The 24,964-nt window shown below is 53.7% G+C and overlaps 1 protein-coding gene and 1 long non-coding RNA gene across 2 annotated transcripts; both read left to right on the forward strand.

Annotated features, from left to right (window-relative positions):
- The first annotated feature begins 329 nt into the window (after positions 1-329).
- On the forward strand, positions 330-5,703 carry LOC148163608 (uncharacterized). The gene is made up of 3 exons (XR_015769024.1): positions 330-391; positions 4,025-4,066; positions 5,142-5,703. It is a non-coding gene; the product is annotated as an uncharacterized LOC148163608 (long non-coding RNA).
- Positions 5,704-13,135: 7,432 nt separating this feature from the next.
- PCIF1 (phosphorylated CTD interacting factor 1) lies at positions 13,136-24,504 on the forward strand. Its single transcript, XM_028121882.2, has 17 exons — positions 13,136-13,277; positions 15,323-15,494; positions 16,841-16,983; positions 17,074-17,198; positions 18,323-18,460; positions 18,655-18,785; positions 18,910-19,064; positions 19,648-19,795; positions 19,896-19,979; positions 20,225-20,324; positions 21,389-21,551; positions 22,223-22,395; positions 22,506-22,592; positions 22,692-22,876; positions 23,515-23,608; positions 23,708-23,883; positions 23,967-24,504. The coding sequence occupies exons 3-17, from the start codon at positions 16,860-16,862 to the stop codon at positions 24,193-24,195; spliced, it is 2,112 nt and encodes a 703-aa protein (XP_027977683.1). The 5' UTR covers positions 13,136-13,277; positions 15,323-15,494; positions 16,841-16,859; the 3' UTR covers positions 24,196-24,504.
- Positions 24,505-24,964: the final 460 nt, after the last annotated feature.

Below are 24,964 nucleotides of genomic sequence, written 5' to 3' on the forward strand. Positions count from 1 at the left end.
GCCCAAGACACATTATCTTCCTTCCTTTCCACCCACAATCATCAAGACCTCTCCTTGCCAGGCTTCACTAGGGGAACCTCCCCCCCAAATGTCTCTATGTCACTACCTAGGGACCTAACAGGCCCAGAGACTTCTCCCACTGGGGTCCAAGCAAGTGCTGCCTGCCCAGGTGGACAGGGCACAGGCTGCTGGAATCACCCCAGAGGGAGGATGGGTGTTTCCCAGGGACTGTGGATTTTGTGTGTGTGTGCACCTTTGGAGCTAGGTTCTCAGCACAGTATCTCTATCTACTGCCTGCAGGGTGTTCCCAGCTCCTGGCACCTGCACAGAGTAGTGCTTGCTACCTTTTTTGTTATCCGATGGAGGAAAGAGGAAAGGAAAAGCGATAAAGGTGAGTGTCCACTGAACATGTATGTAGCACCAAGCACTCATCCCGGTAGGAATACCAACACGTCCTGATTTGCCCAGGATCTTCCTAGCTTTGAAACTGAACGTCTCCCTTCCAGGGAACCCCCTCCATCCCAGGCAAACCAGGATGGTTAGTCATCCTAGATCGAGACTAACTTATTTAATCTTCTTAACCTATGAGGTTGGCACTAATATAGACCCACCCTAGCAGGAAACCAGAGGGAAAGACCACCATGCAGCAACTACTGGAAAACCCATGAACTGTGCAAGGGTGGGAGGTGGTGTTTATAGCCCAGTCATTAGTGCTTAGACTCCAGTCTGACAGACCAGGATTCACATTCTAGGAATTTGTCCAATTCTTGGACCCCTTACTGAAGCACCTCTGAGACTTAGTTCCCTCTTTCTGAAACAGAAACAATAAGGTTGTTGTTGCGAGAATAAATTAAAAGTGCCTAGTGCATGTGCTGAGCACAGTACGTGGCACACCATCAATGCCAAATAAATGCTGGCTATTAAGGTTAGGGGCACACACCACAAGCACATGAGACAGAAAGGGTGTAGGAGAGGAAGGAAGAAAGAGCTAAGGATATCCAGAGGAGGAAGTGCCTTCGAGCTTTGAACTCTAGTAGCCCTCGCTCTTCCTGGAGCCTGGCTCAAGCAGAAAACCTGGCAGATGTTAGTTTTCTTTCTTCTCACTTTCCCTTTTTTTTTTTTTTAAGATTTTATTTATTTATCTGACAGAGAGAGCACAAGCAGAGGGAGCGGTAGGCAGAGGGAGCTGCCCAGCTGAGCAGGGGGTCCAATGTGGGGCTCGCGGGGCTCCATCCCAGGACACTGGGATCATGACCTGAGCCAAAGGCAGACGCTTAACCGACTGAGCCACCCAGGCGCCACTCCTCTCACTTTCTTTTTCTTTTTTTTTTTTTTTTAGATTTTATTTATTTATTTGACAGAGAGAGACACAGTGAGAGAGGGAACACAAACAGGGGGAGTGAGAGAGGGAGAAACAGGCTTCTCGCGGAGCCAGGGAGCCCGATGCGGGGCTCGATCCCAGGACCCTGGGATCATGACCTGAGCCGAAGGCAGACGCTTAACGACTGAGCTCCCCAGCCGCCCCCTCTTCTCACTTTCTTACTGAAATGCAAGCTCAGTCTTTGTATCACTGGGATCTCCTGTGGGAGATTCTTGTCTCCTGTGCGTCACTGTCCCCACAGCAGCCCCAGTGAGCTTTAAATGTAGCTACGTGATCTTGGGCCAGTGGTCTAACCTCTCTGGGCCTGTTTCCACATCTGGATTACTCGTGAGGATTAGAAGAGTTAATGCATTTAAAGGACTTGATGAGCACCTGGCATGTAGTAAGGGCTCAAAAAACGTCAGCTACAGTCATCCAGCATCCTTCGCCAGCATCTAGTGGCTTTCAATGACACTCAGAATAAACTCCTGCCTCCGTGCCCAGACTTCCAGGCACGTGACACGTGCACCCCTGTCTTGTCACCCACCCTCTGTCACCCTCCTTTGCTCTGGCTACACTGGCATTTGCCCTTGCTCTTCCCTCTGCTTGGAATGCTTTTCCACCTGATCTTCCCACAGCTAGCTCCTTGTCATGCTGGTCTCGGCTTCAATGGCACTTCCTCAGAGAAGACTTCCCTGCCTACCTAGCAGTTACTCTCAGTCCCATCAACCTGGTTTATTTGCTTTATAGACCTTGTGACTATTTAATATTGGTTTGCCAAACTATTGGTTAATGGAGACATGGTCGGTCTCCGTGAGAGCTGGGATCTGGTTCCCCACTTATTCCCAGTACCTAGAACAATGCCTGCACTGAGGAGGTCCTGCCTATTTGCTGAGTGACTAAACTGGTTTGGAGCCCTCAGATGTGTCTGGGGGGCAAGTGATACCTATGCACCCTGGATTCTTTAGCAACTCCTGCGCCTCGTTTGTCTCAGCCCGACTGACTCTAAACACAGCCCTGGGCTGGGGGACAAGATGTACTCACTGGCCTTGAATCCAGGGACTTGCCCTGTCAGCCTGAGCCCCTCTGTCACACGGGTTTCCCCTTTCTCCCAAAGCCTGTGCCCCCAACGCTTACACTTCAGTGATACTGGCAGACGGGCAGCCCAGGAAGGTCTTTGGCAACCTCCCCGGTTCCTCAACACTTGACTTGAGGGATGAAGAGATCAGAAGGCCCAAATCCCTTTCCACTTTCACTCCTGTCTTTGAAGAGGGAAGGAGGGACTTCCCAGCACTCAAAGGGACAGGAAAGAAATGCTTTTTTAGCCTCTACTGTGCACCCAGCACAGCGATATTGTTAAACCACGAGGAGAGCAAAGCATTAATTAAGCGCTTTGGAATCAGACAGACCTGGTTCAAATCCTGCCTCTGTCATTTTTTAGAGCAGAGGTCAGAGAACTGTTCCTGTAAAAGGTCATTAAGATAGTACATATTTTAGGCTTTGCTGGCTCTGTGTTCTCTGTCACAGCTGTTCAAACTCTGTCATTGCAGCTATAAACAAGACTTACACGAACAGACCCCTCGCTGGACTTGGCCCATGGGCTGTAGTTTGCAAACCCCTGTTCTAGAGTAAATTAAAAAGTAAGTCTCTTTAAGAGCCCCAGTTTCCACATCTGTAAGTTGGGGATGATCTAGTACCCGACAACCTCTCCGGGTGGTGGTGAGATTTTAAATAAAGTATATAAAGTGCTGGGGCACCTGGGTGGCTCAGTCGGTTAAGCGGCTGACTCTTGATTTCAGCTTGGGTCATGATCTCAGGGTCCTGGGATCAAGCCCCACATCTGGCTCCTCGCTCAGTGGGAAGGGTTCTCTCTTTCTCCCTCTGCCCCTCCCCCAACTCACTCTCTCTGTAAAATAAATAAATAAATCTTTTTAAAAAAATTTAAATGGGGTACCTCGGTGGCTCAGTTGGTTAAGCGTCTGACTTCGGCTCAGGTCATGATCTCAGGGTCCTGGGATCAAGCCCCTCGTCAGGCTCCCCACTGGGCCGAGAGGTTTGCTTGTCCCTCTGCCCCTCCCTGGCTCTGCTCTCTCTCTCTCTCAAATTAAAAAAAAAAAATCTTTAAAAAAAAGTATATAAAATGCTGAACCTAGGGCGCCTGGGTGGCTCAGTCGGTTAAGCGACTGCCTTCGGCTCAGGTCATGATCCTGGAGTCCCGGGATCGAGTCCCGCATCAGGCTCCCTGCTCGGCGGGGAGTCTGCTTCTCCTCTGACCCTCCCCCCTCTCATGTGCTCTCTCTCTCTCTCAAATAAATAAATAAAATCTTTAAAAAAAAAATAAAATGCTGAACCTAGTACTTGGTACACTAAAGGGCTCAATAAATGTCTCTGGTCATTGGTATTAACTAGTTGTTTAACAAACAAAAAGTGCTTTCCAGATATTACCTCACTTAAAACTCATAACGTCCTGTAAGACAGGTATCATCATCCTATTTTACAGATGAGGAAATAGAGACCCGGAGAGGTTAAGGAACTAGCTCAAGTCAGCCTGGCTCCAGAGCCCTTGCTCGTAACCACTCCACTCACTTGCGTCTCTTTTTAAATGACCCCGTTTAATCCTCACAGCAATTCCTTGAGATAGCTATCATTGCCCCTGTTTTGCAGACGGGCACACTGAGGTACAGCGGCAGGAAGGAACTGGTCCAAGTAAGTAAACACAGGCTCCACTCACCACAGGACACCAAGTTGGATTTCTGCCCAAGATGTCAACATGTGTAGCCTGGCTTCCCCCTTCCCCCTTCCCCTTTCACCAGCTGTGTTTTCTTTGGATCCTTGCATGGCTTGGGGAAGCTGCGTCAGCCCATCTCCCCTCCTGACCATTCTCCCGCCCCCGCCCCCCCCCCACGTGCATCCAAGCTACCCCTCAGGAGATGAACCCCCTCCCTCTCCCCGCAGTGTACGGACAGGCCTGTGTTGGTCTGTGGGTGTGCCTGGGAATGTGCGACAGGGGGCGGAGTTGGAATGAGGGAAGAGGTATGTGTAGGGGGCAGATGTTCTACCAGGAGACTCTGATTACATCTCCCCAAATAAGCAGAATGACGGCGCATGGTGGGGGCCAGACATTTACCAAATGGAGATAAGAGAAACACAGGACTGGGGCTTTCTGAGTTCAGCCAGGACAGAGCTGCTGACTGCCTTTCTGTGGCTTCTAAAGCTTGGACACTTGGCCTTTTGGTTTCTCCTTTTCTTTCCCATTTTCTCCTTGAAGACCGGTTCCTTTTTCTGTGGATGGAGCCGGCCACCTGGCCCCCAAAGGATCGTCCAGGTTTCAAAGTCAAGCACTCCAACGTTTTTCATAGGGTGTTGCTCCCCAGCTCCCAGGTCCTGTGCACCCCTGTCCCTGGTACCTCTCCAGCAACTGGGCCTCAAGCAGCTTACTCATCCTCTGACTTGTCTACTCTTCTTCATGTTCACCCTCCCTCCCAGCTTCCATGCCTCTTGCAGCCTCTAGCTGACTCTGACTCATGGGGCCTCTTTCTTAATAGTTCTCTAACCCTCCTGTCCCTGCTTTCATTAGCACTCAGCATGGGTTTCCCAGCCACCCACTGCATTGAGGAAGGGGTGGGAGATCTGAACAGTGCTGCCTAGATGTTTGGAGTTCTTAAGCCAGAAATAGAAATTTCCAAGTAACTGAAGGGAGGGGGGCGGCAAGCAGTAGTGACTTTTCCTTCTGATGATGAGGACTGGTCACCATCTTCAGCCTATGCTTGTCTCTTTGCAGGCCTTTCGAAAGGTTGCAAGAAACACCGGACACATTCCAGCGTCCTGATTTTTTCCAAGATGCTCTGCTACCACAGTCTCTAGAGCCCAACATACACACAGCCAGGAGCCATGAGGACATCACAGCCCTCCGGCCTCCCTCCCCGTTGCCACCCAGCTAGTGCCGTCTTTCAGCACTGTCCCCACTCTGGTACCAAATTCTGGGGCTCTCCCAGGCTTCTCATCTCAGATCACGGGCCCATGTTCACCCAGATGCTCCAAGCTCACCCAGAAGCAGGGGAGTAATCCTTTGAGTCTCTTACTTCCTGAAAGCTCATGTCAGCAGATCCTGGTGTTCCGAACTCCAAAAGGTGCTCCCCCTGCTCTATGCACACCTCTCCATTTGCACCAACACTACTAGTCTGGGCCATTTTCTTCTTTTACCTGGACAACTAGTCTCGTCTGCCTGCATCACTATTCCCCTAAAGATCTAGCCTTCCTGCACCAACCACAGGGATGTTGAAAAGGTAGAAATGGTAGTATTTTACTACCCTATTCAAAACCCTCATTCACTCCCCATCACACACAAAATAAGACCTGGACTCTGGCCACAAGCTCGGAAGGACTCCCGGCCTCCTAGCTCCTGCCTACCTTCCTCTCTATCTTCCACCACTGCCTGGACACCAACTCACTCCGTCTCAAGCTTGCCATTGACCCTTCCCTCCACTGGACGCACCTTTGCAGACAGACTTTGAGTGGTTAGCTTCCTTCATTCACTCGAAACTCTCCTCAAGTGTCACCTGCCCTGGGAGGACCCCTCCCCATCACCTCCTGTTGTTCTGTTTCATTCTTTTTTGGCCGTTTCTTCCAGCAGACTGTAAATCCCATGGTGGCAGGAGCCTGATACTCATGGCTGTGTCCGCAGGGCCCAGCACAGGGTCCAGTACATAGAGAGTGGGTCGTTATTACCATCTACAGACCCTTCAAAAAGAGGAGATTTTATCATGGACAGAGCAGCGCCAACCTAACCCCCCCTTGAGCCTCTAAGCTCCTTATACTTCCTGCTGGCACCACCCCTCTCCCTACATCTTTCTGGGGTTATCTGGAGCTGGTCTGCAGCCAGGAATGCCATACTTTGCTAATCTTTTCAGGGGCCTGAACAATCCCTAAAGTCACGGGGTGGGAGGTGCTCCCTCAGGATCTCAGCTGGCTGTGCAGAAATCAGGACTCCCTGACCCAAGCCACTCCCAGGCCCTTTTACCTCACCTTCCAACTGGCTGGGCTGCCCTGGGACTTCATGTACCTTCTTGGGAGGCACCTTGCCTCCCACCCCCAAGCGCCTATGTTTCCTGGTATGGGAGAGCCTGCTGGCCAGCCTGAGGTCCCTCTCAGTGCCTAGGCCGGAACTCCAGGCCTAAAGTTAGATCACTGTTTTTCAGCCCTCCTGCACATTAGTAGCTTTTAAAGTAGGGAGGGTTTTGCTTTGTTTCGTTATGATTTGAATACCTATGGCCCCAAACCCGAAACTCTGATTTTTTTTTTTTAAGTAGGCTCCACACCCAGTGTGTTGCCCAACACGGGGCTTGAACCCACGACCCTGAGATCAAGACCTGAGCTGAGATCAAGAGTCAGACGTTTAACTGACTGAGCCACCCAGGTGCCCCTCTGGTGTGGTGTTTTTTTTTGTTTTTTTTTTTTTAAGTAGGCTCCATGCCCTATGTGGGGCTCAAGTCATGACCCTGAGATCCAGAGTCACACATTCTACAGACTGAGCTGCTCAGGCACCCCGCAAAACTCCGATTTAATTGGCTTGGGCTGAAGGCCAGGCATCAGTGGGTGTTTTTTAAAAAGTTCCTCAACAGGATATAATGAAAAAGGCTGATAGTAACAAGCATTGGCAAGGATGTGGAGAAATGAGAACCTTCACAGGCTGCTGCTGGGGATGTAACAGAGCGCAGTGCTTTGTCAGTTTCTTATAAAGCTAAACACACACTTACTGCATACACAGCGATTCCAATTCTGGGTGTCCACGCCACAACTGGGAAAACCAATGTTCACACAAACACTTGCACACGGATGTTCGTGGCCGCACCATTCCCAACAGCCAAAAAGTGGACACAACCCAAATGCCCAGCAGCTGGCAAACAGATAAACAGAACGTGGTGTATGTGTGTGGCAGGGAGGACTGTTCAGCAGGAGAAAAGAATGAATTACTGATCAGTGCTGGGACATGGCTGAATCTCAAAAACATGATGCAAAGTGAAGGGACTGAGGCAAAGACTCTCCATTTATGTGAAAGGTCCAGAAAAGGCAATTCTTTACAGATAGAAAGCAGAGTCGTGGTGACCTGGGTCTGGGGCGTGGGAAGAGGGGGTGATGGCAAACAGGGGCAAGAGCTCTTTTTTGGGGTGACGGAAATGTTCTAACACTGAGTTGTGACGGCTACACAGCTGTGCACATTTACTCACAGTCATCGAATTGTACATTTGAAACAGGTGAATCTCGCAGCATATATAAATTATACCCCAGGTTTTTCCTGCCAGGGTTGAGATCTCTGGGTTAGAAGCCGAGCGTCCTAGGAACCCCTCAGCTGGGACCCAGGCTCAGTTGGTGTCCTCCCTCTTCCCCCTCTTTAGGTCAAGGTTTCCTCTGATCTCAGATGTTTGCGAAGCTGCCAGCTGTCACCCTGGCTTCTTTTTTGGGGAAGTCTGGGGTTTCATTCTGCAGACTCAGCTCATAGGGGTGTGAACATCCTGGTTCGTGGCCACTCTGCCCAAAGTAGTAAGAACAGGCATCAGAAGGAATGGGTGGGGAGGGTGAAGGTGCCCCCTGACCCCATCCTGAGATGACCCAGACACCACCTGGAGATGCTGGGTGCTCACCCAGAACAGGGACTGAATTTGGGGTCCAGGACCCTGGCTCGACCTGCACCTTCCCTGTCGCCTGACGAGTTCCTCCAACACACCACCCCTTTCCACCCCTCCAGGACTTGGTACAGGCTGTATCCTCACCCACCTGGAAAGTCCTACCCTTCCAGCAAGAGTCAGCTCATTGCCATCTCTTCTGAAGCCTTCTCTTCCGTAGCCTTCCCCACCCCCGCCCCGCCCCTTGGTCAGCCCAGCAGAATCCTTAGCTCCCTGGAGCAGAGGGTTTATTGATGCGTCTGCCTCCCCACCTCCGCTGTGAGCAGCCTGAAGACAAAGAGTCTGTCTTATTTCTCTCTGGTTCTCAAGGTTCTGGGGCAGGCCCCACCACATACCATGCCCAGCCCAAGGAAGAAATGGAGGGGAGCGTGACACCACATCAGACACCTACAGGACCGGGAAGATCAGAGGAAACGCCCCACTCCCCTCGTCTATTCTTGGCCTAAATGACTTCTCTCATCTGACCCCAGAATGGTCAGAGAGCCACTCCCAGTGGAAACCACAGTTTGGGGTGGAAGACTTTCTGCCGCAGCTTCCCTGGGGCCAGGCCCACTGGCCTCGGAAACTGCCTTAGTCTTATTTAAACTGCAGAATAGCGTCTGTGGGCAGCTCTGGGCAGACCTGGGTGGGGGCACCTGGATCAGGATCACGCTGGAGCCTCCCTTCCCTGACTGCCTGGACCTCAGGGGTTGAGATGTGTGGCTCCCTCTCAGCAGCTTCCTGCTGTAAGGGCGAAGACCAAGTGGGTGAGGGTATGTGGCAGCCTGAGCCTGTATGTTTATGTTTTGTTTTGTTTTTTAAGATTTTATTTATTTATTTGACAGAGAGAGAGAGAGAGAGAGCAGGAGCAGGAACACGAGCAGGGGGAGAGGGAGAAGCAGACTCCCCCGCGGAGCAGGGAGCCCGACGCGGGGCTCGATCCCAGGACCCCGGCACCACGACCCGAGCCGAAGGCAGACGCTTAACGACTGAGCCACCCAGGCGCCCCTGTATGTTTATGTTTCTGCTTTAATATGGAGACTGGGCTTTGTCCTGAGTTGAGGCTGAGGTCCTCAGAGGCTCAGCCAGCAGTCTCCCAACCAAGACTGGCTAAAGCTGGAGGAGCCCTGCTTATCTCAACCATCTCTCCCAACTCACGAAGCTTCTTCAGAAAACTTGATGGAGTGCTTGAAAGCCCCGGGATCTCTGCTTGACCTGCTCATCCCTACCTTGGGAGAGAGGACCCCAGGCTGCTGGCAGGGACTCTGCCACGGCAGGCAGATCATGCTTTTCTCGGCATCTCAAAGGGCGCTGCCTTGGTGTGCCCGCCACAGAAACCAGAGCCTGGAATAGAAACAGGGATACCTGGAAAAAGTCACCCAGGCTTCAACCCAGTGTGGTCTGTCCATGGTCAACAAATATTTACAGAGGGTTAGGCACAGCACTGGGTATGGGCGCTACAGATGTGAACAAGCCCCAGCCCCACCCTTGAGCAGTCCACTGAGCACAGGCTGCTACAGGAATACAGAAGAGGGGTCCCTGACCTAGCCTGGGTGAAGGTGAGTTCAGGGAAGGCTGCCTGGTGGAGGTGACATATAAAGTAAGACTTGAAGAAGGCGCCGGGGTGGCTCCGTCGGTTAAGCATCTGACTCTTGGTTTCGGCTCAGGTCATGGTCTCAGGGTTGTGAGACCGAGCCCCACATCGGGCTCTGCGCTCAGCAGGGAGTCTGCTTGAGATTCTCTCTCCTTCTCTTTCTGCCCCTCCCCCAACCCCCCAATAAAAAATACATGAAATTTTCAAGTAAGACTTGAGGGCTGAATGAGTCCAGTTGGGGAGGAAGAGGGAGAGCAAACATCATATGCAAAGGCCGGAGGTCAAAGAGAACCTGTCACCTCTGGGGAAATTACCCCTAGTTCAAGATGGCTGGGGTCTGATGAAGGAGAGGTGGTTTGAAGGTCCGGATCATGAATAACATGAATGTATGGAAAGTGCTCGGCACAACCATAGTAAATGCTCTGCCGTGGTAGCTCTCATTATAATTATGACCTTGTAAACCAGGTTAAGCGTTTGGGACTTCATCCTGCAGTCAGTGGGGAGATAGTCAAGGGTTCTAAGCCCAGGGTGACTGAATCAGATTTGCCATATGACCCAGATTTAAAGAGATCTCTGTGACTGCAGGGGAGATTACGGACTAGGAGAGAAGCAAGGCTGGAGGACAGGAAGAGCAGTTTGGAGACTGGTCTTATTATTCACTCATTCATTCATTCAAATATTCACATAAGTAAGCAATGGATTAACTCTATTTATTTAAATACAATTATTTTGTTATTAATTACTATTATCTATAATAATTCAGGGGGACGTATGGGGTTGGGGGGCTTCAAATATCTCCCAACAGTAGAATAGATAAATATGCCTTGGAAGACAGAAGACAGCAATGAAAATGAACTCTAGCTACATGCAACGACATAAATGGGTTTTGCAAGTGCAATGTTGAGCAAAAGAAGGCCAACACAGCATAGGACTGTATAATTCCATTTGTATACAGTTCAAGGAACAGGCAAAATGCAACTATTGTGTTTAGGGATACACGCTTAGGTGGTAAAACTATACAAGCAAAGAAGTGATTATCACGAAATTAGTGGTGATTACGCTGTGCTTGATGATACCTCAAGCTGAATGATGTTCACCTGGGTATTCGCTCTGTGACAGATCATGAAGGTTTACATTTCCGTTTTGTGCACTTTTCTGTATGTGTGCTATTCTTTTTCTTTTCTTTTTAAGATTTTATTTATCTGACAGAGAGAGACACAGCAAGAGAAGGAACACAAGCAGGGGGAGTGGGAGAGGGAGAAGCAGGCTTCCCGCTGAGCAGGGAGCCTGATGTGGGACTCGATCCCAGGATCATGACTTGAGCCGAAGGCAGCTGCTTAACGACTGAGCCACCCAGGCGCCCCCGTATGTGTGCTATTCTTAACAAGAAGGTTTCAAAAATAATGGGTCTTGCTCTAGGGTAGTCGGAAAGGGGATGGAAAGAAGACGCTGATTTTGACTGTACGTGGAAAGCAAGGAGAAGGGAGATGTGAGGAGTGCATTGGAAGGAACCAGTCTGGGGAGGCAGATGAAGGCGAAGAGCAGTGTTCATTTGACACTGTGAGTCTGAAGTGGAGCTGTCCGGGACCGCGGTGTGAGTTCAGGCAAGTCACTTCCCTAAAGTCCAGATTCCCTTCCCCACAAGAGAGGGAAGCAGTGTGGTTTCATGGAATTGGCTTTGGGTTTTGATGCTGGGAACCCTGGCCTCAAGACCCCAGTTCTAATACTTCATATTACCTCGTACAATTACTTGACCCCTGACCCTTCCCCGCAGCCTCAGTCTGCCCACGGGTAGACTTGACAATCATTTCTACTCTCAGAGTTCTTAGAGAGGATTGCATGGTAAAATAGGAATAGGCACTTGGGATGTGAGACTCTGAGCAGCAAATGAAAAGATACTTTGAAAGCATAAAAGCAAGAATAGACAGCAATGACTATATGGTTTTTACACTCCAGTTTTAATAAGAACTAGCTGCGGAGCTTGCAAAACTGGGCAATCTGTAAGTCTAGAGTGACCATATAACTTATCGTCCAAACCAGGGCTTCTGAGAAAGGAGGCAATATTAATAATTATGCCAGGACAGCAGCCATAAATCAAGACTGTCCCAGGGAGAGCAGAACATGTGGTCCCCCAGGTAGGTCTGAGGTGGGGACCAGGCATCTGATTTCCTATGAAGCTTCCCGAGTGAACTGGATGCTCCGTGAGGGCAGGATTGGCTTCACCCTATATGGGGCAGGTTTATTTTTAGAGGGCTCAAATCTACTTGGAGCAATCCTCATAACCCCGTGAGGCGGTAATAGCTAACGTTTATTAAATGCCAGGTACCACATGTGCTGAGTACTTTACAGGAGTCATCCCAGTTAATTCTCACCAAACCTCTACGAGGCAGGCGGACTTATCTTTCATTAGAGGAAACTAAGGCTTAAAGAGGTCCAACAACTCCCTCAAGGCCACACATTTAGGATGGAGGAGCAGGGCTCTAAACCTAGCCGGACTGATGAATACCCTAGTTCATACTATTGCCTCCGGTTTTGTTGACACTCCAACCCCAGCCGGCTGCACGTTGGGCAGGCACCGCGGACGGCAGAGGCTGCGGCCCAGCTGGGGTACCTGCAGCCTCTGGCTCCGCTTCGGACGCGCCAGGCCAACAGCAGGTGGCAACCTCGTATTCCTCTGAAGCTACTACGGTTGAGAGGTCAGTTTACGAAGGCGGCCCGAGAGAGGTGGAGCTAGCGAGTCGGCCCGCCCCTACCCAAGAATCCTGCAGGGAGCCGGGCATGGGGTACCTAGCAACTGCATCTCCTGCCGGCCTTTGGTGGCCGGTCTGAGCTCTCAGTGCGGCTTAGCACCGCAACTAGTAGCCATAGGTATGTTAGTGTCGGGAGAGCCTTTCTGATGCGTTTAGTTAATAATTTCCTAAATTTGCCAAAGCCCTTTATTATGTCTCCCACGGCTGTTTTGAGTTTCTTCTACACAAGAGCACTTGTAACTTTTATGTAGCCTCACAGTGGGAGTTCGATTTGCTTGCATCCTGGACATGGAAAATGGCTGGAAAACACTCTTGCCAGGGGCCCAGAGAGGGCAAGCGACTGGACGTTTAAGCGGCAGAGCCCCGCCGGAGCTAGGACCCAGGTCCCTGCTAGGCCCAAGAGCAGCGTCACAACTCCGCCCCCGGGTCGGCGTCTTTGCCGGGCGCCCGCAGGTTCCCAGCCCGCCCCGCGCCCCCCGGTGCGCACTCTCAGTCCGGCCCAGGCGGTGCACCTCCCACCCAGGTCCTCCAGCCCGGGCGGGTGTGCTCGCGGAGGGAAACTGAGGCAGGGAACGTGCCTGTGAGCTCGTTCCTTCCTCAATCCACACCCCACAAACCGCAAAGCTCCCGTGCCCTCCTGAGACCCGCATGAAACAACAGGGAAGGAGGAGGAAGGGGAGGGGGCCCGAAAGCAAGCCGGGTCCGTGGAGTCGGCCGGTCCTGCCACACTCAAGATGGCGGCTCGGCAGCGGCGAGGTCCCTCAGAGGCGGTACCAGCGCATGCGCAGCGCGGAGTCCCGGCCCGGGACACAAGATGGCGGCAGCGGCGCTGGGGAGGGCGAGGCGGAGGCGGCAAAACGGGAGGTCGAGCAGAACGTGTAGCCGCGTCCCCTCGAGTCCGCTCCGGGCAGGTAAGAGCCCCAGGAAGCCATGGTCCCGCCGCGAGTCGCTCCGGGGTCTGAGGATCCGAAGCCGGGCAGCGGTGGCCCCTCTGGCGCTTTCCGCTCGGGGCCACCGCTTGCCCTGTCTCTGCCGCCGCCGCCATCTTAGGCCTGCGGGTGGGCGGCCGGGCCGGTAGCTTGGGTGAGGGAGCTGGGCCCGGAGAGCGCGGGCGGAGCGGCCTCTAGGGCCCCTCCGCTGCTGCCGCCGCCACCGCTTTTGTGTCGGGCTCCGACTCTGAGTCGCCTCAGCCCGGGGGCGGGAGCGCGCGGTGGGGCGGGGGGCGGAGCCCGAGAGATGGGCCGGCGCGCGCGCGCCAAACAGCCCGCCCCCGCTGGGGTTGGGGGGAGGGGAAGGTGTGCGCGCGCTCGGGTGTGTGTGTGTGTGTGTGTGGGGGGGGGAGCCCCCTCCTTGAGAGGCCCCCGCGCCTGCGCATTTTGCCAGTCCTTTGACTCCGCCCTCCTGAGTCAGAGGGTTCTGATTGGTGAATTACTGAGATGGTCCCGCCCCATCTTTCTCCAATCCTGTAACCGGGTTCTTTTCCTTGCGGGTTCCTCGGGTCGGGCAGATACAGTTGTTAAGCTGGTCGGCGCTGTCAGACTGCGGTATGCGCGGGGGCCGGGAAGCCTTTGGATAAATAAAAACATTACCTTAATAATAGAGTTATTTCTTACTTAACGTGTACAATACGCTAGACTCTACGTATAGAGACCACAGAGGTCGAATGATTCCTGTTTGTGAGTCGGAAAGCGGCAGAAGGACCTGGACCCTCTGCCCAAACCCAGAGCCGGTTCTTCGGCCGCCGACCTGCTGCTTCCAAATCACCTGGGAAATTAAGAAAATTTTTTTAATCGTAAAAAATTGGTAAAGGTTTGAAGCGGTGTAAAATTTGTCATCCGTTTCCCAGGCCTACCTTTTGGGGTGTGTTTAAAAAATACAAATTCTTGTGAGATGAATCTTCCTTCCCCATTCCTGAGTCCTAGGACGTGAAGTGAGGGACAGGAATCTGAATTGTTTTACAAGCCCTCGAGATGCACAGTTGGCTTTGAAAACACTGCAGTGTCCCCGTTTGGCCTCTCAGCTGAGTTGTTCTTGCTGTCTCTGCGTAGTTCAGTTACTGCATCAGTGTCACACGATATTTGTTGGGGAAACTGTCTGCCAATAAAGATGAACATGCTGTGTTATGTAATGCATTTGCATATATGATTATTATTGTGGTTTTAAAAGATCGATTCAAAGAAGTGTGTTTTTCACTCACTGTGGGTGGCTTGGGAGCGTGCCCCTGGGATTTGATACGTACAGTTGGCCCATGAATAACGGGTTAGAGGCACCAATCCCGGCACGGTTGGAAATCCCAGTAGAACTTTCGACTCCCCACAACTTTACTAATAGCCTCCTGTCGACCAGAAGCCCTACTGGTAACATAGGTAGTGGATGAACACGTGTTTTGTATATTATGTGTATTATACATCGTATTCTTACAATAAAGTCAGCTAAGGAAGAGCAACTGTTACTAAGGAAATCATAAGGAAGTGTAAATACGTTTATAGTAGCACATTGTATTGGGAAAACTGTGTAAGTGGACCCACATGGTTCAGACCTGTGTTGTTCAAGGGCCAAATGGTATGTTCACTTTTCTCTTGTCTTAGGGATATTTTAGTTGATAGGAGCAGCTACACAATTTGTGGGGTCCAGTGTGCAAAATGAAAACACGGGCCAGCTTATTAAAAATGTATTGAAAACTTTAAGACCACAACCATAGAGCATGAAACCAGTTAGGGCCCTTCTCAGCACGGGGCCTGTGTGACTGCAGGCTGCAAGTCTGTGAAGGTGAACCCTTTGGTTTGCAAAGTTTGAGAAGTATCATTTTCGTCCCTTAAATCCCCAGATCTCCCACAGTGTCCCCTGCCCTGTCCTGGGGGCTCCCAACTTGCTCTGTGTCGTTGCCCCTCTTGCTGTAGTGCGTGTGCTGCAGCATTTCACAGGTCTGTGACGCTCTCTTCTCTTTGCTCTGCAGTTGCTGATGCAAGGAATTCCCTGGGCCCCCATCCACTCCACTGCTGACCAGCCCACCCACCCGCGCTGAGCCTTCCTGCAGGCCTCCCCCCTGTCTCTGGGACCCTGTGACGTGGGGGTCCATCCGGTCGGAGAAGAAAACCCTCTCATGCTAGCATTGCAGACCCCAGAGGGTGAGAAAAAGAGGGACCTTTTGCAGGCTTAAGACATATGGGCTCAGCCCCAAGGCACCGGGAATCCCTCCTCCCCAGAGAATCAAGCCTTTTCTCCCCCTTGGTTCGTGCTTCCGAACCTTTCTGTTATGACTGCCCCCTTTGGTTGTATGTATGTTCTCTTGCTCTGTGCATTTTTACTGCCAAGCTGTACCGACGAAGTAACCGCTCACTTTTCCCTTTCCAAATTAACGAAGATATCTATGACTGTACAAATAAAATTAATGTCCCAGTGATTCCTATGATGTTGTCAACAGCCAATCAGAGCTTCTGATCATCATGAGATAATCAGTGTGACCACAACGAGTTGATAAAATTTCAGCAAGCAAAGATAACTGATGTTTCAACATGCCTTTGTGCTCTTTTTGTGGGTAAATGTTTGATTTCTTTGGGTGCTGTGACATCTTGAGAACAACTTTGGGATCACCAGTCCAATCTCCGTTGGGCCCCTAGGAGTCTTTAACAGCCAGGTTGGGAATCAACTGGCCATTGAGGCTTGTGCTGGATGTGCTTTGGGTGGGGGTCGTGGAGAATACAAATCTGAAGGAGCTGACCTGCTTCCTGGTATTTAAAGTACATTTCACCTGGGGATTAGGAAGGACTGAATTAGATATTTCTTCTCAGTCCCACTGGTTTCTTTAGCAACAGATTGTTTCCTGCCCTGAAGCACAGAATGAGGCAGCCACTTAGATGCCATGTTCCCTCTGGGCTGCACTCTGTTACAGTTAGATTTTTTTGGGTAGGAACAGGAAAGAGGTCCTCCTGTTCTTTTTTGTGGGAATAGCTTCTCAAGGGCAGACCCTGTTCTGTGTTCTGTGCCACTCTGTGCTTTGTAAATATTTGCAGAATGAATAGAGTTCCTATTGGGTCCAGGTACCCTGCTGAGTACTGGAGAGATGAACTGGACCCAGTTCCTAGCCCTGGGAGTTCTGACTGTCTGATGGGTAGATAAACCCAGCTGATAGGACTGAGTGCCGCAGTGGAAGTGTTCATGGCCCCGCAGAGGGGGGTCGGGTGGAGAGTCCAGGAACGCTTCCTGGAGCACGTGAACATCGTGACAAGCCAGGTAGAGAATTGGGGAGAGTATGTCAGGCAGAAGGAGCAACATTTTGCAGTTGGGGGAACTGGGACTTAGATCCCAGGGCTCCTTTGGTACCACACTGGCCCTCCAGGGACAGGACTGGATTGATTTCTTCATGTCTGCAAGTGGTCAGTGGAGCCCTCAGTGGATTGTAATTGGTGGGTGAGAGGTGGAGCTGACCTCCATGCCCTGCTGGCCTGACACCCTTCGGTCCTCTGTGTGGCAGGTCCGGTGTGGGTGCTGAGATGGCCAATGAGAATCACGGCAGCCCCCGGGAGGAAGCGTCCCTGCTGAGTCACTCCCCAGGCACCTCCAATCAGAGCCAGCCCTGTTCTCCAAAGCCCATCCGCCTGGTGCAGGACCTCCCAGGTACTGGCGAGGGGCAGGGTAGGGTGGCGGGGTAGGAAGGATGCCTCAGGAGCAGCCCTGAACCTGGCTGGGCTCCATGCTTGTTTGCAGAGGAACTGGTGCATGCGGGTTGGGAGAAGTGCTGGAGCCGGAGGGAGAACCGTCCCTACTACTTCAACCGATTCACCAACCAGTCCCTGTGGGAGATGCCTGTGCTGGGCCAGCATGACGTGATCGTGAGTGCCAGCCCAGGGCAGGGCTCCTGAGCAGCTTCTAGCATCTGGGCCTTCCCCAAATCTATCTTGAGCAGCTGTTATTTGCCTAGCCCCATCTTGGGACCTAGGGATACAATGACACACAGACACACTCCCTGCCCTCATGGAACCTACACTCATGTAGGGGAGATTGACACGTAAAGAGATGATTGTAATGTGTGTGAGGCTGAACTTGAACTCCATGTTGGGCACTGTGCCTGTGATGCAGTTATAAGCGAGATGGACCTGGTCCTGCCCTTGCACTCTTGGGGGCCCACAGTCTACTGAGGAGCCAGAAGGATCGAAGTGTGGCATGTGCATGAAGTCACGGGGAGGGGAGGGCACAGGGAATGCTTCTCCTTGAATTAGCACTTAAGGTGACAAAGTTAGTGAAGTGAAAGTTGTCAGAGGGGAGAAGCACGTTCTAGGAATAGTGTCCATGTGAGGGGGCCGTCTGGCAGGAACGTGTGCTTTTGGATCCCTATCAGGTGGGGCAGACTTTCCTTACTGGGCATAATCAAGCCAGTTGGCAGCCCCATTTTGCAGATGAAAACACTGAGGGTCAGAGATGAGAAATGACTGGCCCAAGACCTTGAGCCAGTAAGAGGCAGAGCTGGACTCGAACCTGATGTGATTTCAGGGCTACCCTGCCATCACTCCTACTCGGGGTCACCAAAGGAATTTCATCCATGGGGTCTTGCTCTTTAAAAAAAAAAAAAGCATTTTTTGAGTTTTTCCCTTTATTCCTCTCATTCTGGTGTTTAAGGAGGAGAAATTAACATGTACAGAGGGTTCTTCTCCTGCCAGATGTCTTATTAACTGGTAATATTCCTGCACTCATTGAATCATCTTCCCAACAGGAGGTTGGGCCTGTTTAGCACGGCCATTTTGAAGGTGAGGGAATTAGGAAGGGACGTAACTCTCCCAAGGTCACACAGTTGTAAGAGGCAGGCAGGGGTGGAGCCCAGTGTTCTTTCTGCATCCCAGCCCCCTTTGCTCTTCTTGGAGCAGTAGGAGCTGGGGGCAGGAGGGCATCAGGATTCTGTAATACTGGGACTCTTAAGGCACTGGCTCCCGTTGCAACTCTGCTGGTCTCCCTCCACCAGTCGGACCCTTTGGGGCTGAATGCGACCCCACTGCCCCAAGACTCAAGCCTGGTGGAAACCCCCCCGGCTGAGAACAAGCCCCGAAAGCGGCAGCTCTCGGAAGAGCAGCCAAGCGGCAATGGTGTGAAGAAGCCCAAGGTGAGCGTCTGCGGGCTGTGAGGACGTGGGGGGTGAGCGGCTGCCCGAAGCGGGCAGCCAGCAGGTTCCCTGCGAGGGCTGGGCAGTGGCAGGTCGGTCAGGAGGGGGCCTGGGGCACAGCTCACCAGCTGCGCCGGTGCAGTAGCCATAGGCCGGCTCTCTTGACCCTGGTGCCTTCTACTTTTTTGCTCTAGATTGAAATCCCCGTGACACCCACAGGCCCATCGGTGCCTAGCTCCCCCAGTATCCCAGGAACCCCAACACTGAAGATGTGGGGGACATCCCCCGAAGATAAACAGCAGGCAGCTTTCCTCCGACCCACCGAGTGAGTCCCTGCTGATTGGTTTGGGGGCATCCATTGTCCATGTGTGCCTGGGACCGTGGGGTGTGGTGGCAGGGCACCCCAACTCCCTTGCCTCTACCTTCCTCTGTGCTTTCTGTGCCCCAAGGGTGTACTGGGATCTGGACATCCAGACCAACGCTGTCATCAAGCACCGGGGGCCTTCAGAGGTGCTGCCCCCACACCCCGAGGTGGAGCTGCTTCGCTCCCAGCTCATCCTCAAGCTTCGGCAGCACTATCGGGAGCTGTGCCAGCAGCGAGAGGGTAACTGCCTCCTGGGCCTCAGGACCCTTGTTTCCGCCCACCCTTAGCCAAGAGCTGGGCTTGGGAATGGCGCAGTGGAGCCTAGCACTTGAGAGTGCAGGCTGTGGAGGGGGCAGGCCTGCTGGAGCCCCAGCTCCGCTAACTGCTTACAGAAAGACTGGCATCAGTAACCGCAGACGCCATCATAAACACTTCCAGAATGCTTACTGTCCGTCAGGTATGTGCGAAGCCTTCTCGTGGCTCTGTAAGAGGGCACAGAACCAAAAGTACCTGCACCTCACGGCATTGCTGCTGGGAGGAGAGGTGGAATGGGAAGTCCTCAGGGAGCTGCAGCTTTCATTCTTTAGTAAAGAAGCCTGCTTAACTTCGCTGAAATGTAGTGTTTCTCTTTTCCCCTTTTCCGAGTAACGTTTCCTAACACTCTGCAGAAAACTCACGATTCTGAGTCTACCTGGGAGATGTTGCCTGCAGGCGGAGTGCCGTTTACTGCTGCCCCTCCGGTGCCCGCCCCCCCTGCCGTGTGCTGGGCCTGCGTGGAGGCTGCTGACCAAGCCAGACCTTCACCAGCTCGTCTGTTCCACAGGCATCGAGCCCCCTCGGGAATCTTTCAACCGCTGGATGCTGGAGCGCAAGGTCGTGGATAAAGGCTCTGACCCCCTGTTGCCCAGCAACTGTGAACCGGTCGTGTCACCTTCCATGTTTCGTGAAATCATGAATGACATTCCCATCAGGTACAGGCCCACAGCTGGGGCCGACTGGGTTGGGTGGGGGGGTTGGTGTGTGGCCAGTCCTGTATAGAAGGGCTCTCACTCTGCCTGCTCTCGGTCCCAGGTTATCCCGAATCAAGTTCCGGGAGGAAGCCAAGCGTCTGCTCTTTAAATACGCAGAGGCCGCGAGGCGGCTCATTGAATCCAGGTTTGCTCTCGGCATAACCCAGCAGGCTGGGTGTGTGATCAGAGTGGGGAGGTCCTGGGCTCTCTGGCCCATCTCATGGAGCTCGGTCATCGCTCTTGGTGGCAGGAGGAGGGCCAGCTCCCAAAGGCAACACAAGGGCTGCGAGGGAAGCCTTGATGCCCGAATGTCAGTGCAGGTGGGGTGGGAGGAGTAAGCGTGGAACAGATGCCCAACCGCTGGCTCCATTATGTGCCCTCAACTGGCAGGAGTGCATCCCCCGACAGCAGGAAGGTGGTCAAATGGAACGTGGAGGACACCTTCAGCTGGCTGCGGAAGGACCACTCAGCCTCCAAGGAGGACTACATGGTGAGTGGCCCCGGGGAAGGAGGCCAGTGGCAAGGCTCTGTGGCTCCTTCCTCCAGCTGCCTGCCTAGGCTGGGCAGGACCCCACAGCAGCCTGTTGTGCGGTTCAGCAGACCTTTGATGCTCATCAGTCCCCAAACTCCCGCATGTAGAGATGTTTGTCCAGGCTCCTGGCTCTGTCCTAAAGATGGTCTCCATTAAGGTTCTTTAATGGAATCCTGTGCTTGGCCACACACCATAAGTAGCTGCCTTTTCAACTTAATGAATGTTGAACATCTCCCTTGAATAGATTTTTGGACACAGATGGACAAACTGCCTTTTCTTGGGTGTGTGCGTTCGCCACAGTGAAGAACTGGCACCAGATTCAATGCCCTGCTTTACTGTGTCCGCAGCGATTCTGTTTTCTGGCCCAGACCCGTCACTTCTTTAACTCTCCACCAGCACTAGCAATGGGCTTTCTTTTCAGGATCATTTTTCACAAGAGACAAGGTTTCGCACTTCACGATAGTAACTGTACTTGACACGTAGAGTGACAAAGGTAGGTGTACTCACTAGCCAGAGTGACTCATTTTCACTCATCACTTTCACACGTGTGATTCAGCAAAATTACAAATGCCTAGTTAAATCCTTGCCAGTTGCTAAAAGCTCAGATCTCAAATCTGCAATGACCAAGGACCCCGTTTTGTAATGGTCTCTCTCCCTGGTAGTTGGCAAATGCTTTATAAGCGGGGACTGTGCCTGCTTTGTCTGTTTCCCCAGCAATTGTCATGGGATCTGGCACAGTGTAACCCCCACTAGAGGTGCTGGCATTTATTGCACATTTGCTGTATGCCGGGGGCTTGGTTAAGCCCTTAATGGGAATGATCACATTTAATACTCAAACTGTCTTATCCGGTAAGTATTTTGTGTTCCCTTAACAGTTGAGGAATAAGATTCAGAGATGCCAAGGGACTTGTCTTAAGTGACACAGCTAGTTAAGTAGCCGTGTTTGAAAACGAGGACTGCTGGAAGCCTCCAGCCCTCCCCCACCAGCACCCTAGAGCCCTGATCAGGAGTGTCTCCTCCAGGACCGCCTGGAGCACCTGCGGAGGCAGTGTGGCCCCCACGTGTCAGCCGCGGCTAAGGACTCCGTGGAGGGCATCTGTAGTAAGATCTACCACATCTCCCTGGAGTACGTCAAGCGGATCCGTGAGAAGCACCTTGCCATCCTCAAAGAAAACAACATCCCAGGTAGGAAGCCAATGGCAGGGAGCCAGCCGTGAGGCCATCAACTCTGTTTCCTGGGCCCTGACGGAAGGGACAAGCGAGGCTGAGCCTCTAGGCTGCAGGCTGGTTTGGGGAAGTCTGTTTCCCCCAGCAGTGTCTGGGGCAGGACCTGCTGTCCTTGGGCTTGGGGGTTTCAGCCCTCTTCTAGGAACTGGAGAAGGGCTGGGAAAGGGAGAGACAGAAGGTGGTGCAGACAGGCCGGGGGGCAGCAGTCAGGCGGACTTGTGTTTGCACCTGCTTTCTGTAAGCCCCCATCTCCCCACACGGCGCTCTAGTGCCTGGCCACAGGCTATGTGAACTCAGGGGTAACTCTGAGTGCTGGGCCCAGAAAGCTCCCTAAATGAGGCATCGTAATCCCTAGGAGAGCAATGCAGTTCTCATACTCCTGTCTGGCCAACTGGGGGCCTGTGCCAGTACAGAGCATGTTGACCCAGGCCACCACCTCTTGCCCCTGCTGACTTCCTGGCTGTTAATGTCGTTACGGAAGTGTCTGAGCTGCATTCTGCTCCTCTGTGCGACAAGACTCACCTCCCCCGGTCACTGGGACACGTGTGTGAGGCCCCCGGCACGCAGGAGGCACTGCGAATGAGCAGAGCCGAGGCAGGGTGGCCCCTCACTGCTCTCCCTGCCCACAGAGGAGGTGGAGGCCCCAGAAGTGGAGCCCCGCCTGGTGTACTGCTACCCGGTACGGCTGGCCGTGTCTGCGCCCCCTATGCCCAGCGTGGAGATGCATATGGAGAATAACGTGGTCTGCATCCGGTATAAGGGAGAGATGGTCAAGGTCAGCCGCAACTACTTCAGTAAGCTGGTAAGAGCTGGGGTGAAGGGGAGGCAGGTCCCCAGCAGGAGGCCGGCGGGTGGGGGGCGGTGGGAAGGGAGGGAGGGAGCACTGTTGAAGGACCGCTCCCTGCCTCGCAGTGGCTGCTTTACCGCTACAGCTGCATTGACGACGCTGCCTTTGAGAGGTTCCTGCCCCGCGTCTGGTGTCTTCTCCGACGGTACCAGGTACAGGCCCTGGGCAGCGGGGGGCGGGGGGGCTCTGCTGGAGGGCGGGGCAGGGGGGTGCGTGCTGAGCCCCGGAGGCTGACGGCGGCCACTGTGCAGATGATGTTTGGCGTGGGCCTCTACGAGGGGACGGGCCTGCAGGGATCGCTGCCCGTGCACGTCTTTGAGGCCCTCCACCGGCTCTTCGGCGTCAGCTTTGAGTGCTTCGCCTCGCCGCTCAACTGCTACTTCCGCCAGTACTGCTCTGCCTTCCCGGACACAGATGGCTACTTCGGCTCCCGCGGGTGAGAGCCAGGGGCTGCCGGGGCCCTTCTGTCCGGGCCCGGGAAGGGCTCCTCTAGAGCAGAGATGCCACCTAGGCCGGCTACTTCCTAATGCTTTAGGGTTTTGGAATCGGGCAGTCCTGGGTGTAGTCCCTGCTTTCACCCCTTGCTAGCTGTGTGACTTTGGACTGGTCGCTGTACTTCCGGGAGCCTGTGCTAGCCCCTACCCCAGCCTGTGGGTTTCTCGGTGAGTTGGTCCAGGCACTGAGAGGCATGGGAAGTGACAATTCAGACCTCTGCGACCTTACAGACTTAACACGGGAGGGTGGAGGGGAGTGAGCACAGGTGAGAGGAGACAGGTCTGAGACAACAAGAGCTCCTGGCTGGGGCCTGTGCCGTGGTGACCACGGAGTCCGAACTGGGTTTGAGCCCCAGCCCTTCCACTAAGTGGCTTGGTGGACTTGGCCACCAAGCCTGAGCCTCTCCATCCTCAGCCCTTCAATGGGGTCGGCCACACCTTGTCCCAGGATGAAATTAAGGATGCATGTTGGCCTAGGGCCCGACAAGGGTCCATCCCTTCGACAGCGTGGGGGCAGCACCCATTTCTGGTGGAGGGCCTGCGTCCTGGTAGGACTTAGGATGCTCACCTCTGTCCCCAGGCCCTGTCTGGATTTCTCCCCGCTGAGTGGTTCCTTTGAGGCCAACCCTCCATTCTGCGAGGAGCTCATGGATGCCATGGTCTCTCACTTCGAGGTGGGTGTGCTGCTGCAGGTGGGGGGTGGGGGTGGCAAGCAGGATTGCCAGCCACCTGGAGGGCAGCCTTTGATGTCCACCCCACGGCCCCTCCCGTAGAAACTGCTCGAGAGCTCACCAGAGCCCCTGTCCTTCATCGTGTTCATCCCCGAGTGGCGAGAACCCCCCACGCCGGCGCTCACCCGCATGGAGCAGAGCCGCTTCAAACGCCACCAGCTGGTCCTGCCTGCCTTCGAGCACGAGTACCGCAGTGGCTCTCAGCACGTCTGCAAGAAGTGGGTGCCCGGGGAGGGCGTGGTGGGGGGGCGCCGATCACGCCAGGCCGAGCCCCCCCCCTGAGCTGCTCCTTTGTTCACAGGGAAGAAATGCACTACAAGGCTGTCCACAACACGGCCGTGCTCTTCCTACAGAATGACCCTGGCTTTGCCAAGTGGGGGCCGACACCAGAGCGGCTGCAGGAGCTGAGTACCGCCTACCGGCAGTCAGGTCGCAGCCACAGCTCCGGCTCCGCCGCTTCCTGCTCAGAGAACAAGGACCGGGACTCGGGTCGCGAACAGGGCCCTAGCCGCGAGCCGCACCCCACTTAACACATCCTGCGGGGAGGAGGAGCCCCAGGGTGCTGGTGTGGACTGCTGAGATTCGGGCCTCTTGGGGCTGAGCAGACCCCAGGACCCTCCCCCTGAGGTGGCAGCAGGACTCAGGCTGCCAGTGTCATAGGAAGATGATGGCTCTGCCAGGGCTCCCCCCCCCTGCCCGATCCCCCAACCCCTCACCTCGAACTCACTCCATCTCCCGTGTAAATAGGTCCCATCCCTTCCCCGTCCTCCCCTGATCCTTACCATCTTATCACCATCTTGTTTCATTTGTAAAAGGAAATACAGAAACCCCCCTAAGAATGTGTGAGGGTCTTGAGGGCCGAGAAGGCAGAGAACCTGGAGCTAGTCCTGGAACCACACCCTCTACATCCAGGCTCACCTTCTTACGACCCCTGGGCCTTCACACCCCAACCCAGGGCTCCAGTGTCTAACTTCGCGCCCTGCTGGCCCCACAGCTGGGTCTCTGGTGGCCTCTGCCTGTGTGTAGCTAAGTCTGGAGTCCAGAGCCCTGCATCGTCTATCTGCAGGCCCCAGAATCCCACAGCCAGGCCTGCACTCCTGCCTCCAGGGAGCAGAGGACTGGGGGCTGTGCCCAGGCAGAGAGCAAGACTCCTGCTCGACCTGGAGCCGCCAGTGAGGGGGCAGCCAGCTAGGGCTCACAGCCCGGGGTCAGGAGGAAGAGCAGCTCTGGGCCACCATGGGCTTCAGGGTTTAGTCTTCGGGCTGCTGGCTGTGCTGCCCTCTGAGGACCTCTAGGCAG

This window comes from Eumetopias jubatus, unplaced genomic scaffold, assembly GCF_037043125.1.
Source record: "Eumetopias jubatus isolate StellerSeaLion01/CBP00866 unplaced genomic scaffold, mEumJub1_p1.0 scaffold_9, whole genome shotgun sequence".
NCBI classification, from domain to species: Eukaryota; Metazoa; Chordata; class Mammalia; order Carnivora; family Otariidae; genus Eumetopias; species Eumetopias jubatus.

Excerpts from the sequence above, each read along its gene's own strand:
- PCIF1 (XM_028121882.2), top strand. The coding sequence starts at position 16,860 with ATGGCCAATGAGAATCACGGCAGCCCCCGGGAGGAAGCGTCCCTGCTG. Across the intron at positions 18,461-18,654 it reads ATGGTGTGAAGAAGCCCAAG|ATTGAAATCCCCGTGACACC; the intron begins GTGAGCGTCTGC and ends TTTTTGCTCTAG. Across the intron at positions 23,609-23,707 it reads CCATGGTCTCTCACTTCGAG|AAACTGCTCGAGAGCTCACC; the intron begins GTGGGTGTGCTG and ends CCCCTCCCGTAG.